The 14,412-nt window shown below is 36.1% G+C and overlaps 2 protein-coding genes across 6 annotated transcripts in view; one reads left to right on the top strand and one right to left on the bottom strand.

Annotated features, from left to right (window-relative positions):
• The first annotated feature begins 676 nt into the window (after positions 1-676).
• On the top strand, positions 677-3,366 carry esd (esterase D/formylglutathione hydrolase). The gene is made up of 8 exons (XM_056252021.1): positions 677-796; positions 870-958; positions 1,201-1,299; positions 1,788-1,912; positions 2,040-2,159; positions 2,257-2,355; positions 2,599-2,766; positions 3,228-3,366. The coding sequence occupies exons 1-8, from the start codon at positions 729-731 to the stop codon at positions 3,306-3,308; spliced, it is 849 nt and encodes a 282-aa protein (XP_056107996.1). The 5' UTR covers positions 677-728; the 3' UTR covers positions 3,309-3,366.
• A 3,208-nt stretch (positions 3,367-6,574) lies between these two features.
• lrch1 (leucine-rich repeats and calponin homology (CH) domain containing 1) overlaps positions 6,575-14,412 on the bottom strand; it is a 74,304-nt gene continuing 66,466 nt past the window's right edge. For 2 of the 5 annotated variants that reach the window (XM_056252019.1, XM_056252020.1), the window contains one exon: positions 6,575-7,536. In XM_056252019.1, coding sequence (XP_056107994.1) covers positions 7,423-7,536 — 114 coding nt within the window. In that variant the 3' untranslated portion in view covers positions 6,575-7,422. Of the gene's footprint in view, positions 7,537-10,515; positions 10,922-14,412 lie in introns of those variants that run through there. The other 3 variants (XM_056252018.1, XM_056252017.1, XM_056252016.1) reach the window with 2 other exon arrangements.

Here is a 14,412-nt window from a genome sequence, read left to right as displayed (position 1 = left end):
CTTTAGGCCTATTAATTCATTCTTACTTTTGGACAGAAAAAAAAAAACAAAAAAACAAAACATTCTATTTCCAAGATCACAATTATGTAGTTCAAAGTGTTCATGAGCTGCAAATATAAAGTTTGGAAATGTCATTTCTTGGGCGCACATGGAAGGAAGGAAGGAAGGACATTAAACAAACATATCTCTCGAGCGCCCCTGTATGACCAAACCGTAGAAGGACAGACCAAAAACGTAAGGGGGCGTGATTTTACGTCTTACGCTAACCCTGACGTCACACTGGACTCTGGAATCCTTTAGCCTGCAGAGGTAAGTGCTACAAAATAATATCCAGGCCATTATCCTGCATGAAGAGGACTGTTACACGGGAGCTAAATAAAACTTTAATTTCTTCAGCGTATGCTTTGGGATTCTTTCAAGCGTACCGAGGCGCTTCTTTGGGTCGTTTTCTCCAGATCCCGTAAGCACGCAATGCTGCGAGTTTGGCAGGCCAGTTACTGCAGTGCCCATGCGCAGACTCCATGAGTCTGAAGCGTTAAACATGAAATACTGTTACTGAAGCTAAGCTTCAAATGGTGTCCAGATACATGAAATTTGATCGACCCTTTATGTATTGAAGTCATATCATGAGTTTGTGCATGTGTTTGCATGCGAGTACAAGTGAGTCTATATATGAAATGTGATCTTTCACTCGAACTTTGATTTTTCTCAACCCAGTAAACGGCGCAATGGCACTGACGCAAGTTTCTTCTAATAAGTGCAGTGATGGATATCAGAAAGTGTTCGAGCATGACAGGTGAGAGACTGTAGTTTTCATCAAAACCCCCGAATGAAACCTTTACTGATCTTAACATCAACTCTATTTCCAGCTCTGAGTTAAAATGTAAAATGAAGTTCGCCATTTACCTTCCTCCCAAGGCTGAGAGCTCCAAATGCCCAGTGTTTTATTGGCTTTCAGGTACTTGAATTCATTCTGATTCTCTTCTCTAGGCCAGTTTGAGTGAATGAGCGTAACTATTTCATGGTGCATACTGAAGTATACTATATTGTTGCCTTTAAGTACGTTTACATTTATGCTTTTAGCAGACAAAGTGACTTACAAAAGAGGAACAAATCAGTCAAAGAGCCAACAATAATTGTAATACATACCAGTGATGTAGGCTGCTAAAAATGTATTTAACCATACACTGTTTTTTCTAGGTTTGACATGCACAGAGCAAAACTTCATCACTAAAGCAGGGAGCCAGCAGGCGGCTTCTGAACATGGGATCATCATCGTAGCTCCAGACACCAGTCCACGTAAACATCTCAACATTTGTTATACACCACCACTACAGTTTCGAGTCCTGCTTGTCCATCTCGGGAGACAGTACACCCTATAATTATGATTTCTGCCTGGCCAAATCCTAGAGATACACGGACCAACTCATATTAATCATGGAAACGGGTGGATTGTGAGGCCGAACATTACAGAACATTACTGCAACATATAGATAAAAAGAGTATCCCCTGAGGATCAAATAGCATTGTGACTTCCCAGTTTAGGTTAGGGTTTAGATTTTCCCACCAGACCGTCACTCCACTGCTTGGAGAAATTCCAGTTAAAGCATACATCAAATGTAAACTAATATTATGCCATTTAAGTCTGTACTGTTGCAGTAAGAACGTGAAAAACCTCTGGCTATTGTTATGTTGTTGTCAGAAATATTCGAGTCAACCAACACTAAAATTTCCTCATTTACACATAAGCCCATGCTCAGAAAATGAGAGGATTCTGCTCTCGTCAGGTGGCTGCAACATTGAAGGAGAGGAAGAGAGCTGGGACTTTGGGACAGGTGCAGGATTCTACGTCAATGCCACCCAGGAGCCCTGGAAAACCAACTACCGCATGTACTCGTATGTCACCGAGGAGGTGTTTAATTTAGCTCTGTTTTACAAAGTCATACTCTGATGACTGTCACAATTGAAAATTTAAACAATGACACCTTAAACATTGGATCTCGCACTCATCGTATTCATCACATTTCTCTTGTTCTCAGCTCCCACGACTGATTAATTCTAACTTCCCTGCTGATCCGGAGAAAATGTCCATCTCTGGTCACTCCATGGGGGGCCATGGAGCTCTCATTTGTGCACTTAAGAATCCTGGGAAATACAAGGTGTATTAAATATTATATGCACTGCTTCATCATTTAGTTATTTGAAGTTCAGTCTATATAATTATTTTTTTTTTTCTTGTGCATTTGCCTGTTTCAGTCAGTGTCAGCATTTGCACCCATCTGTAACCCCATACAATGTGCATGGGGACAGAAAGCTTTCTCTGGCTATCTTGGATCTGACAAGTCCACCTGGGAGGTAAGAGATGATCATAAGTGTGTACTCTACCATTCAGAATTTGTGGTTGGTAAGATTTTTTTTTAGTGTTTTTGAAATAACTATCATGCAAGGCTGCATTTTTAGATAAAAAAAACAGTAATTTTATGAAATAATAATCAGTGCATAATCATTTTTTTTCTTATTTAACATAGTTTTACCTTAGCACACTGCATTGTACAAGTACAACATTGCTTTATTTGTCTTCCTCTGTCATTTCCACAGCTGTATGACGCTACAGTATTGGCTGAATCATATTCCGGTCCTGAGCTTGATATTCTGATTGATCAAGGCCGTGATGACCAGTTCTTGTCTTCCAGTCAGCTGCTTCCTGACAATCTGATCGCTGCCTGTTCCAAGAAGAAAATTCCCGTAGTTTTCCGCCTTCAGCAGGTCAGTACTGAACCCACTGTGACCAATGAGAGGAATGGCATGTTTGGAAATCTAATTGATTATCCAGTACCTGGGCTTTGATAGCCACACGCCAAAATGGACACATACCAAGAACTGTAAAATGCTAGAATTCATGTGAATTTTTCACTGGAATTATTACTGTATGCTGATAATATGATTAAGGAACATTTTTTGTATTAAATTAAACTAATAAAATGAAAGCATTTTCACTTGTGGTCTCCGATTTTTGGACCACATGGTGGTAGGGCAGGTCTTTGAACTTTAAATAAACCTCAATAATAACTTTAATGCATTGACTTTTGTTATGTTTTAAATGAATTCTCCATCAGTGCAACTAAATCAACTCTCAGGATTAGATGTCACTCTATACAATGGAGTATACATTTTAAGACAAAATCTGCTCTCTTCTGTTCAATCTTGTTTTTCTTTTGCTCTGTCAGGGTTATGATCACAGTTACTATTTCATCTTCTCCTTCATCAACGACCACATCAAGCATCATGCCAAATATCTGAATGCCTGAAGCTATGCAACATGATTATGGCAACCAGCTCTCGTGCCTTCCAGATGATTACAAAACCTATCTACACACCTGGAAATTACATCAGAACCACCTCTCAAACTACAATGCAACCCTTTGTATTTTCATATTCATAATTAATTAACAGGGTGATGTTTAACTGTAGAGACATTTCCTTAAATAAATGCATTTGGTTGTGGTTTTGTATTTGTTGTTCTGCAGTGATTTATTTGAATTAAGTTGTATTAATTACATAAATTCTGCAAATGAATCCGTTGCGCACAATTATTCTACATGTCCTCATTTCACACGTAAAGCAGGCTAAATGGTTCAGACATCTGATTAATGTGGTTTAGCAAATTAATCACCATTATGTCATGTCTACAGTATCCTGAATATTTAAGAAACAAACTAGTCTTTGAAGGTGAAAGTTTTTACTGGTAGAAGTTGGTACAAATAAACCATATTTACAGAGGTTAAGGCAAAAGGTGGAATGACATGCATGCTTTTCCCAAAAACAGTACTGTACATGCACCTTAAAGTTCACAGAATTACAAAGGGGTAAAATCCCAAACACTGAAAAGACATGGAAAAATAAGTCCTATTTATAAAAATTAAAGTACAAAAATGTTTAGTACAAGCCTTTTCTCTTTACAATACATTGAAGATGACAAAAAAATCCCAACATAACATTCAGCAGTTTAAGGTGATTTATCAAACACATTAGTCATCTGATCAGCTGATATAGTTCCTCCAAATACTGTAATATAAATACCCCGCATAATACTATTTGCCAGTTGCCAAAAAAAAGACAGTCCCAAATACATAAAGTGCAAAACACAGTCATTTCAAAATCAAATCTTCATTAAAATCTAGTGTGTAAAGTAGTTTCACTACGTTTTCTCTGAAGTGGTGGGGAATGTTGATAGTACAGTAATGATGCACAACTTGCCCACTGCAGCAGAGATTTGGATACCGTACTTAAATTCTGTCCTTAGTTTAGATATATTAATCAAAAGATACAGCAGTGAAAATGTGTATAGGATGGAACTATTGTCTAATCTATACTTGATTTTAAAAGAAATGCAAATGTTTAAGGCTTACCTCTTGTAAAACTACCACCAAACACCAAAATCTAAGTGCTCTCCCTTTCAAATGTCTCTAAAATTACACTTTCTAATCCATATTTCTATTCCATGCGTTTTAATCAAATTATGACAGTATGAAGAATACCATTAGGATACACCTTACAGTATACTAATGTGAATACGTTTTGAAATGAGTTTAAACTTGTCAGTTTTTGTTGCCAATTAAAGGGATAATCCTTGTCAATGTATTTTATTTGTAATTATTCGCATGAATAAGTCTCTGAAACTATACTGTATATGGACGTGTTATAATTGCTTTCATATAAGAACTTAAATCATAATAAAGCTGTTTTTTTTTTGCCCTGTCAGTTCACATTAATAAAGTAAATTGTGCTTTAAATGTAAGTAAAATAACCAAATATATTTTTACTAAAATAAGCACATCAAATATAAATGTTCTGTACATTTTTCACATTCACACACCACATCACATCACATTACAAATCCTTCTACAAATACAAAACTCTTATTTTAAAAATAATTGTAAAGAACTGTATAAAACCATTATGTTTGTAAATCAGTTTAATAAGAAAATAATTTTGGCAACTGTCAAATAATCTCCAGTGAGATTCCAGCTTCAAATGTTTTGGTCTGTTTCATGGCTGAATCTATGAGGAGATGAAGCTTTGGACATCAGACTTCCCGTAAGCAAATACGCAGTAGAACAAAGTAAAAAAGAAAAATAATAATAAATGTCCTTAGACACACAAACTTACATACAAAAAGTGCAAACATGTGCTCCCATTCTCTCACTCTCACAAAAGAAACACTCTCCTGAAGATATCAAATGCACATACACAAAGAAAGAAAGGTATGTTGCGTTCTACTGTAAACACACTCAGACATTTTCTTTTAGTGATATAATACCTGACTGACAGGTAAGCAGAGCAGAGACTGTATAAAACTATAGTGATGTCACACTTCCCCTGAGACAAACATCAATGGCTCCCAAAAAACAATTTAAAAAGTGGTTTACAGTTTTTCTTGATTGCCAACACACTATAACTGATTCATTTGTCATAATTTCCCAAACCCTTCAACACATTTCACCTTGTTTCACATTCCAATTTTCTCAATTTACACCGGTTTAACCACGTTCTCATTCATAAAACAAACACATAATATAATTAACTCAAGTGTCACAATGTGAACTCAAATAGCACATGTAATCCATGAGTGAACATGAAGTATAGCAAAACTGATGACAAATCTCAGGATAATATAAATAGGAGCACAGGTGATTGTGCTTTAGAAAAAGCATCCTAACACTGGAGAGAGAGCTGAACGAATTATCTACAGGGGTTTTATACTACGTCTTACACACAGTATAATTACGGTACTTTCACTATTCTACTGTATGTACAGTAAACTATAGCACATGTTGTACACCCTCAACACCCTCATTTGTTGCTATATTGTACTATATATTTGCAGAACTGAGAGAAGACTGCCTAAGGGAGGTAGGGAGTTCTTTTATCAGAAGACCAAGAAACTGCTATAGTACTGTATAATGTAATGACATTTGACTGAAAGTGCAGAGGATGCAACGGTAATTGACAGTATACTGTAATGTGTTGCATACCAGGATCATGTTCAATTCTTTGGTATTTGGTGCTTTTCATCTACTGTAAGATCACTTTAGTGTAATGAAAATAATTTTTTCCTAAAGCTCATTGTTGTATTTTACTGTATCTGCACTTTCCTTTATGTTGTATACTGTAATAGAAAAAGTAATAATACTTTTTCAAAAAGCTGAAAAAGTATTCCCGAATATATATTATTGCCCAGAGGTTTTTGTTACAGTGTTGTGAATTGTTCTCACTGCTGTTCTCTAGGCAGGAAAGTAGTCTGTGTATTTGTTATTTGTTTCTGAGGCCAAAGTTTGATTCTAAAAAAAGAGGATATTTTGACTAAAATTAATTGACCTGGAAGTTTGAGATTTGTGCAAGTTGGTGTGTAGTTTTGAGATGGTCTTTATAGTTGTGAGAATTGTTGAATTGATTGTGTGTTCGCAATCGAGAAAAAAATATTTAAAACAAATCAATATTAAAACTGGGAGGACGAGTGTTTTAAATCTAGATCACTAAGGCCCAACACAAATACCATATAATCTAAACAAACACACAATATATATAGTGCTTAGCATAAGTGAACACACCCATGCTAAAGTTGACTACAAAGAGGAATACAAAATCATCTTTTGGAAATTGATCTTAATGGCTGAATTAAAAAAATGAGGAAAAATCCAACCTTTAAGGACACCAATTTTCTTTGTGAATGAATAATGTATTGTAAATACATAAATGTTCTTCCTTAAAATACAGTCAGTCAATAAGTCAGGACACCCCTATGTTAAATTCCCATAGAGGCATTTTTATTTTTAAAGGCCAGTTATTTCATGGATCCAGGATACTATGCATCCTGATAAAGTTCCCTTGGCCTTCGGAATTAAAATAGCCCCACATCATCATCACACACCCTTCCCGATACCTAGAGATTGGCATGGTTTTATTTCAGTTAGCCTAATAGCTGGTTTGATTTGCATTGAGAGATGATCTTATGGAAAGTACCCCATAAAAGATGATTTTTTATTCCTCTTTTTAGTCAACTTTAGAATGGGTGTGTTCACTTATGCTAAGCACTATATATATATATATATATAAATCAGGAATTGTGCATCTCTCAACTAGCTGCTTAATAAATATGTATATTAAATAAAGGAATTTCATATCTTAAGCTAGTTTTTTTAGCTACATTTGCATACACGACTATGGCCTGGGCAACAGTGATCACATAACAGTACTAAATAAAAAAGTAAAGAAAGTTAGAAAAACATGAGCATATACCTGCAGTTGAGGATCAGCTACGATAATAAGAATAAATGGACAGTGTTGTCCAGGGAATTTCTCAAAGATCATCTGGTGGTAGAGGTCCATCCACAGGGAATAGTGTGTGTTTGTGTGTGTGACTCATGTGAAGAGTGTCTGGTTGGTGGAAGTCTCATCCAGCAAAGCTTGGACAGTAATGCCAACTTTGATCAGCCCCTTCTCCTCCAGAATATGATGTGGCAGACATAATTTATCCTGAAGAGAGAGATTCACAAAGAGGACAAATGAAGTGCTTAGTCAGAGAGGAAAGAGACAGGGTCCCCACAGTTATAAGGACATTTTCAGGCATGAGATGTCAAATTATTAAAATCTCAAGTCACGTAATGTTCTAAAAATGAATTATCCTTATTTTATTTATTTTTACATTTATGCTCAGCTCAAAACATTTCATTGTTATCAAGACATTTAATTGTTATCACACCAACTGTAAATTTGACTGGTCAAAAGGAGTGGAAACCACGAAGAGAAATAAAATGACAAAAAAACTTCATTAAAACTGAATGCACTCTTTACTAAATGCAGTTAATTAAACTCATGAAGACTCACCTCATTTAGCAGTGATGCCCAGTATGATATCAGTTATTCAAACAATCAAAAATTCTCTCTCTCTCTCTCCATTTATATATATACGGTATATATATGTATTTGAATCTCAGACACTAAAGCCTAAACACACATACTGTACTGTTCAAAGATTTGGGGTCAATAACAGTTTATGTTTTGAAAGAAGTCTCTTCTGCGCACCAAGGCTACATTAACAGTAATATTGTGAAATATTTTTACAAATAAAATAACCTTTTTCTCTTTAAATATATTTAAAAATGTAAATTATTCCTGTGATGGCAAACCTGAATTTTCAGCAGAAATCAATCTAATATGCTGATTTGCTGCTCAAGAAACATTTCTTATTTTTATCAATGTTACACAAACAGTTGTGCTGCTTTATATTTTTGTGTAAATTGTGATGAATTTTTTTCAGGATTCTTTGATCAAAAGAACAGCATTTATTTGAAAAATAATTGATTTGAAATACAAATCTTTTGTTACATTATAAAATTCTTTACTGTAACTCGATACATTATTGAGCCCTTGCTGAATTCATTCATTCATTTCTTTCAAAAACAAAAATAAATATTACTGACTCCAAACGTTTGAACATTAACAAGAGCTAAATTGTAAGACAAAAATGTCTTAAAAGAAACAACCACAAAGCTGAGAAAAACAACCCGAACTGTACATTTATTCCTTTTCATATGATCATAAAAACCAATGCCTTACAAAGTCCATAAGCAGCAGCAGCACTGCACATAATTCAACACTGAGAGGAGTCAAAGAGTCTAGATCTGGACAAACAGAAGCAGCTGATCCGTCAGAGCACCCCATGCAGTCTCGTTTAAGCCTTTTACAAACACTTTTTGCATTTGGTAGCTTTTTTGAGAAATGAGCAAACAACTGGGAAATTATACCAAACAAAAGGTCCTGAAGAGTCAGTATTGGGTTTTATTTTTGTCAAACTGGATGATGAAAGCAGAACCAATTATAACTGATGTGATCGTACAGATAAGGTTCAAAGTGTTTTATATTTTGAGGAAATGATGTCAAGAGGCCTCAGTGACATCACTGTCTGCTCATTTGCTAACAGTTCCTTTTAATGATTCCTTTTATCTGTGATGAGATGAACAAGGTCATTCTATTATGTGAGATAAAGATCAGGACCTAAAAGAGAATCAGAGGATCCAATTAGAAAAGAGACCAATTAGAATCAAGAGAAACTCTGTGCAAAGACCTTCACAGCAGGTAATTACATACAACAGAGATTGCACTTAATTATTGAACTCATACAAATTGGGTTAATCTGATATTTCATAATTTAAAAACCTGACTTAGCCCTTTATTACAGATCACTGATAGAATGCATAAAGAAAATCTTCATGAAGAGCCCATTATTCCTCATTGTTTGGTTTGGATTAGTCACCTCTCTGTGGAATTATGCATATTACATTAATTACAAAATAGATTTGTTTCCCTCTGTGTGTTATTTTGCTTTTCTGATTAACAGGAAATTAAAGAAATGATCCATTAGTCCTATTCGGATCTCTCTCATTAGGAGAAAGAAAATGCTATTGATGGTGTTTTGGATGAAATAACACTGTAATCATGTATGACTCGACTGTGCATGATATTTAATCATTTTCAATAACACATCAACTTGAAAAGATCAGTCCTTGACTGCTGCTTTTAAAAACACTGTTAACCAAAAGTTGCTGCTTTTTACATCCAACAGATTAATTAGCCCTTATGCTAATGATTAATATTTTTAACCTCACCGTACAAGACTTCTGTGCAAAGCAAAGCTATCGTTTTGCTTTAATGACATCTGGGCCTTCACTTACTCAAGTGTCCTCATATTATCATCTATAAATTGTTTCTTTGAAGCAGACCTTGATTCCTGTAGATACATTGCTCGTCATTGGCATGATTGGCATGAGGCAAAACCTCCATATCCGTTTCTTTTATTTTAGTTTCGTCATGCAGATGCTAGTAACTATACCACTTATATTGTTTATATGTGAATTTTTCAAGAGGACCACCAAAATGTTCAGTGTTATGACTGTTGAAATACAACTTCACTCTTAAAAATAAAGGTTCCAAAAGGGGGTTTTCGCAGTGATGCCATAGAACCATTTTGGGTTCTTTAAATAACATTTCCATTATCAATTCTTAGAAAAGTACCTTTTTTTTCCAGTGTGAAGAACAATTTATATAATCTAAAGAACCTTTGTCCACCATAAAGAACATTTTGTGGAATAAAAAAAATCTATGGATGTTAAAGGATCTTCATGGAACCAATAGAGAACCTTCATTTTTAAGTGTTTCTGCAACATGATTTAGAGAGACTGAAAGTGAGTGAGAACGTGGCCATATGTCATTCCTTATTAAAGTGCTCAGTGCACCTCTAGCGTAAATGTTTGCAAAAAACCTGTTTAAAGATGGTTTCCTTAGCATTTTGCAAAGACTAATAAATATTATATTCGCAAACTAATAAATAATACTTCCTCAAACATGAAAGCATCAAGTTCCTGTATTAAGGAGCACATGTTGCGTTACAAAAATGTTTTGTGTTATGTATGGTTTCACCATAGCCAAGTTAAGATTTCTACAAATAAAATGAGCTCCAACTGACAGGGATACATATTTTCCTTCAAAAAACAGGCAGTGTCCATTTTAAGACGTTCAATGTGCTTTCTAAGACAATAAATGAGATAATGTGTTATTTGTGTATTTTAGTGTATGCATGTTATTTAAATTCACTCCAGCTGTAGGCCACAAACAGCATCACCAGACAGAAAACGTGCAGCAGACTTGAGCCAATCAGATCCCATATTTGCCAGGAAGGAGGTGGAGTCTGAGTGGACTCAGGGATAAGCTTCTTGACCTCTGTCTCTTTCTCCCTGCCACCCTCCACCTTTCCTTCCTTCTGCCTTGTTCCTGTGCTCTCCAACATGAGCAAGGCCGCGACCACGGCCCAGAGTGGACGCAGGTTACACTGCAGAACGTCATAAGCCGAACAGAGAGAGGACTGAGAGAGATTCAAAACATAGAGGGGATGACAAAAAGAACCAGGAAGAGGAAGAAGAGAAGAGAATAGAGTAAGAATGAAGTATAGACGGAGGGAGAAACAAAGGGAAAATAAAACCAAATAAGAGGGGAAATGAGAAGAGGAGAGATCATCCGTTCGGCACCAGAGAAAGATAAGGAAGGTGATTAGACAGTGATAAAGGTCAAAGGTAAAATGCTTTGAGCTCAATAAACGGTAAGAATTCTGGATCATTCTCAGGAAACAGTGCCATATGTGTAAAAAAACTTCCTTTAGTTAACAAGAAGATACTGGACTAAATCACATTGTTTGATACATTTCACTCGATTTAGTGTGTGCTGCTAAAGACAGTTTGAAACATTGTTTTTCATCAAAATTAATCTCGTACATCTCCATTACATGGGTTATAAACAGTGTTTTGTTCAACCTGTTTCACTGTGACATTTACCTCTTCATAAATTACTTTATTTTTCGGACCTATTTAAAGAAATGACATAATATTTGTGTGGTTGAACCACATGGTTCAAACAAAGGTAGTATATATTACAGTATTTCACGTATTTCTATTTGCTCACACATATTGGCATCATCAATCTCAATAGTTCAGCTGTTTATAGAAACAAAAATGGTGATTCATTTTTTTTTATAATTCTTGGCACAAAGGGCAAGAACATTGATTAAATAATGTGGTGTGGTGCAAATACATTTGTTTTTCTTCAGAAATCATTCTAATATGCTGATTTTGTGCTCAAGAAACATTTTTATTATTATCAAAGTTGAAAACTGATGTGCTGCTTACATTTAAAAATGTAAAAATAAATGACTTTGTCACTTTTAAACCGTTAAATGTGTCCTTTCTGAATAAGTATTAATTTCTTTAGAAATAAAATCTTACTGACTCCAAACTTTTGAACAATAGTGTATATAATAATGTTTGAAAGCGCACAAATTACAAACTTTCTGTGACCATTGAAAAAAAAAAAAAAAGACTATTTCTCCTGAATAATATAAAAGAAATATGAGGGGATAATAAACAAGTATGGCTTTTTTTTCTAAATCATCTTTTTAAAGGCACACTATGCAAGAATTGTACCTCAATATAACAGCTTCAAAGTCATTTCGGTGGTAAACAAACTCATAGTAGGGCGAATCATCCTGGTAGTAAAGCGTTGGGGGGACGCTGCTGGAAAAACCAGCAATGCAAGTTTGAGAGCAGCGCCCCTGACAAATCTCGCGAGAATCACAACATGCTTTACGGCAACGACGTCACACACATCAACCACAACATGAAGCACGAAGACACTTTTGTGCATTTCAGACGTGATAATCGACGATGGAAAAAGCAAAGAAAACGCGGTCGGAAGAGACTAGGAAAAGGAAAAGAGAATGAAATAAATGCATCAATCCGCAAGTTTTGTTTGAGTTCTTTAATGGTCTAGTGGTAAATCTTTTGCCAAGCGTGTCAGAGGTTACAGGTTCTAAGTTTTTTCTCTCTCATCAAAACTGAATATGTTTATCAGTGGTTACAGTCTATCAAGCAGGGACACGTTTTTGTGCATTTTATTTTGTGATTTCACCGGAATGAATAGAGAGTCTCCGCAACGGCGATAGATTGAAGAGCGCGTCCGAGTGAAGACTGCGCGCGAGCCGCCACAGAGAACACTGTATCCATGACACTGATAGCAGCGGGCACGAGCGCTCAGCTTGAGTTCAAAAACACATTTTAGCGCTAGATCTCTTATTTAATGCAAAAAATGCACACTATGCAAGATTTGTACCTTAATATAACAGCTTCAAAGGGGTATCAGGCTGTGAGTGCAGAGACCAGTCTATGGCAGAGTAGCTCTGCATGAGTGGTATTTACGACATTAACATTAAATACAAGTACTCCACAGCGACTCTATGGGTCGCTGTTTGACAAAAACGGAATTCCTGCATAGTGTGCCTTTAAACTTGTAAAACAAAGTAGGAAAAAATCCTCAAATTTTCAAACACAAATGGCACCATTTCCAGAGAAGGACCCTCTTACTGCCTTCTGAAAAAGAGTTTTCCGAGAGAGAGGTTGAATGTTATAATAAGTCATTGTCTCTGTTTCAGAGGGCAGCTGTGGCTGGGACAGATGCTGTTAGCATGGTGGTTAGCAGAGCATGTGAAGTAGTGAGTAGTGAGCGTATGCCAGGCACAAGTCAAGCTACAGCACTAGAAACTGTACAAAGCAAGAGAGCTGCAAAAGCTAGTAAAGATCAGAGCAGGTCAAGCTACACTAGTGCGTAACTCAACAATTACACTGCACCCCTAGTAAGTTAATAATAAAAACAATGATATACTGTGTAAACCTAACCTTTATAAGAGCAAAAGTTACCAAACAAACAAGGCTTGCCACATTATCCCTAAACACATTAACAGAATAAACTAGCCTGTTAAACAGTATCAGCTACGCGTAACTGGGTAGCAAACACAAAAGACACATAATGACAAAGCTAGCTGCCATGCAGACTTGTAGTAGCTACTGCTACTACAGACACAAGCTATGACAACTACAAGGTTCCTGTACGGCACGCTCATCAGAACAGCCTGTTATGAATGGCTTGGACCAAGCTCAACCCATAAAGACATGAAGACAACATCTGAGTTCCTACTAGAAAGGCCACTGATATGGTAGAATAACCATTTTTTGGAGGGCAGGACGGCACAACCAATAGAAACGTTTGCACAGTTTGAGCAAGAATGTAAAAAGTGGACCCAAAATTGACCACACAAAAAGAGATATCAACAACAAACATTTCGTCCATGTTTCAAAGGAACATGGTCGTTGTGCTCATTGTTACTAATTTGGACAAAAACTAATTGCTTCTAGTTTTGTGTTTAGGATAATGCATTACGCATGTTGTTACACTGAAATAATGGTTTTATGGACGATTTACACAGAAATTCACTTTTCCACTCATGTGTCAATATTCCATTGTCTGTTTATCACTCTCTGTCACAGCTTGAAGAAACATCATTTATCATTTATCAGAGAGCAGGTCAGAGCCAGTAACAGGATGGAATGAAGCTCTGGAAATGGATGAAGCCTAAAGCCATGATGATAACATCTTAATACAAGGGCATGATGCAGCTCTAGTATGAGGTTGTGAGAAAGTGCCTGTTACTGCTGTTCTATGATCAGTTTTCCCCCAGATCTATTGAATAGAGAAGGTCCAGGAGGCTTTTGAAGCTGCTTAACACAAGGCTCCAAAACATTTAAAGGCATGACTGATCATAGGCCAGTTTGAGGCAATCTCAGCTGCTTCAACCAATCAGATTAGGGGTGGCTGATGATCAAAATCAGTTATGTCATCAAGTGATAAAATGTTTTTAACCAGAACCTGTTTTTTAAGAAGCCCTGGGTGTACAGGTTCATTTTCACAAAAACTCATTTGAACTAATCGGGCAGGTTTCCCAGAAAGAGATTTAGATAAGTCAGGAAATTC

The sequence above is a fragment of the Rhinichthys klamathensis genome, unplaced genomic scaffold (assembly GCF_029890125.1).
Source record: "Rhinichthys klamathensis goyatoka isolate OS25496 unplaced genomic scaffold, OSU_Roscu_1.1 h1tg000090l_1, whole genome shotgun sequence".
NCBI lineage: Eukaryota > Metazoa > Chordata > Actinopteri > Cypriniformes > Leuciscidae > Rhinichthys > Rhinichthys klamathensis.
This window is presented reverse-complemented; position numbering and strand designations above follow the sequence as displayed.

Excerpts from the sequence above, each read along its gene's own strand:
- esd (XM_056252021.1), top strand. The coding sequence starts at position 729 with ATGGCACTGACGCAAGTTTCTTCTAATAAGTGCAGTGATGGATATCAG. Across the intron at positions 959-1,200 it reads AGTGTTTTATTGGCTTTCAG|GTTTGACATGCACAGAGCAA; the intron begins GTACTTGAATTC and ends TGTTTTTTCTAG. Across the intron at positions 2,160-2,256 it reads AGAATCCTGGGAAATACAAG|TCAGTGTCAGCATTTGCACC; the intron begins GTGTATTAAATA and ends TGCCTGTTTCAG.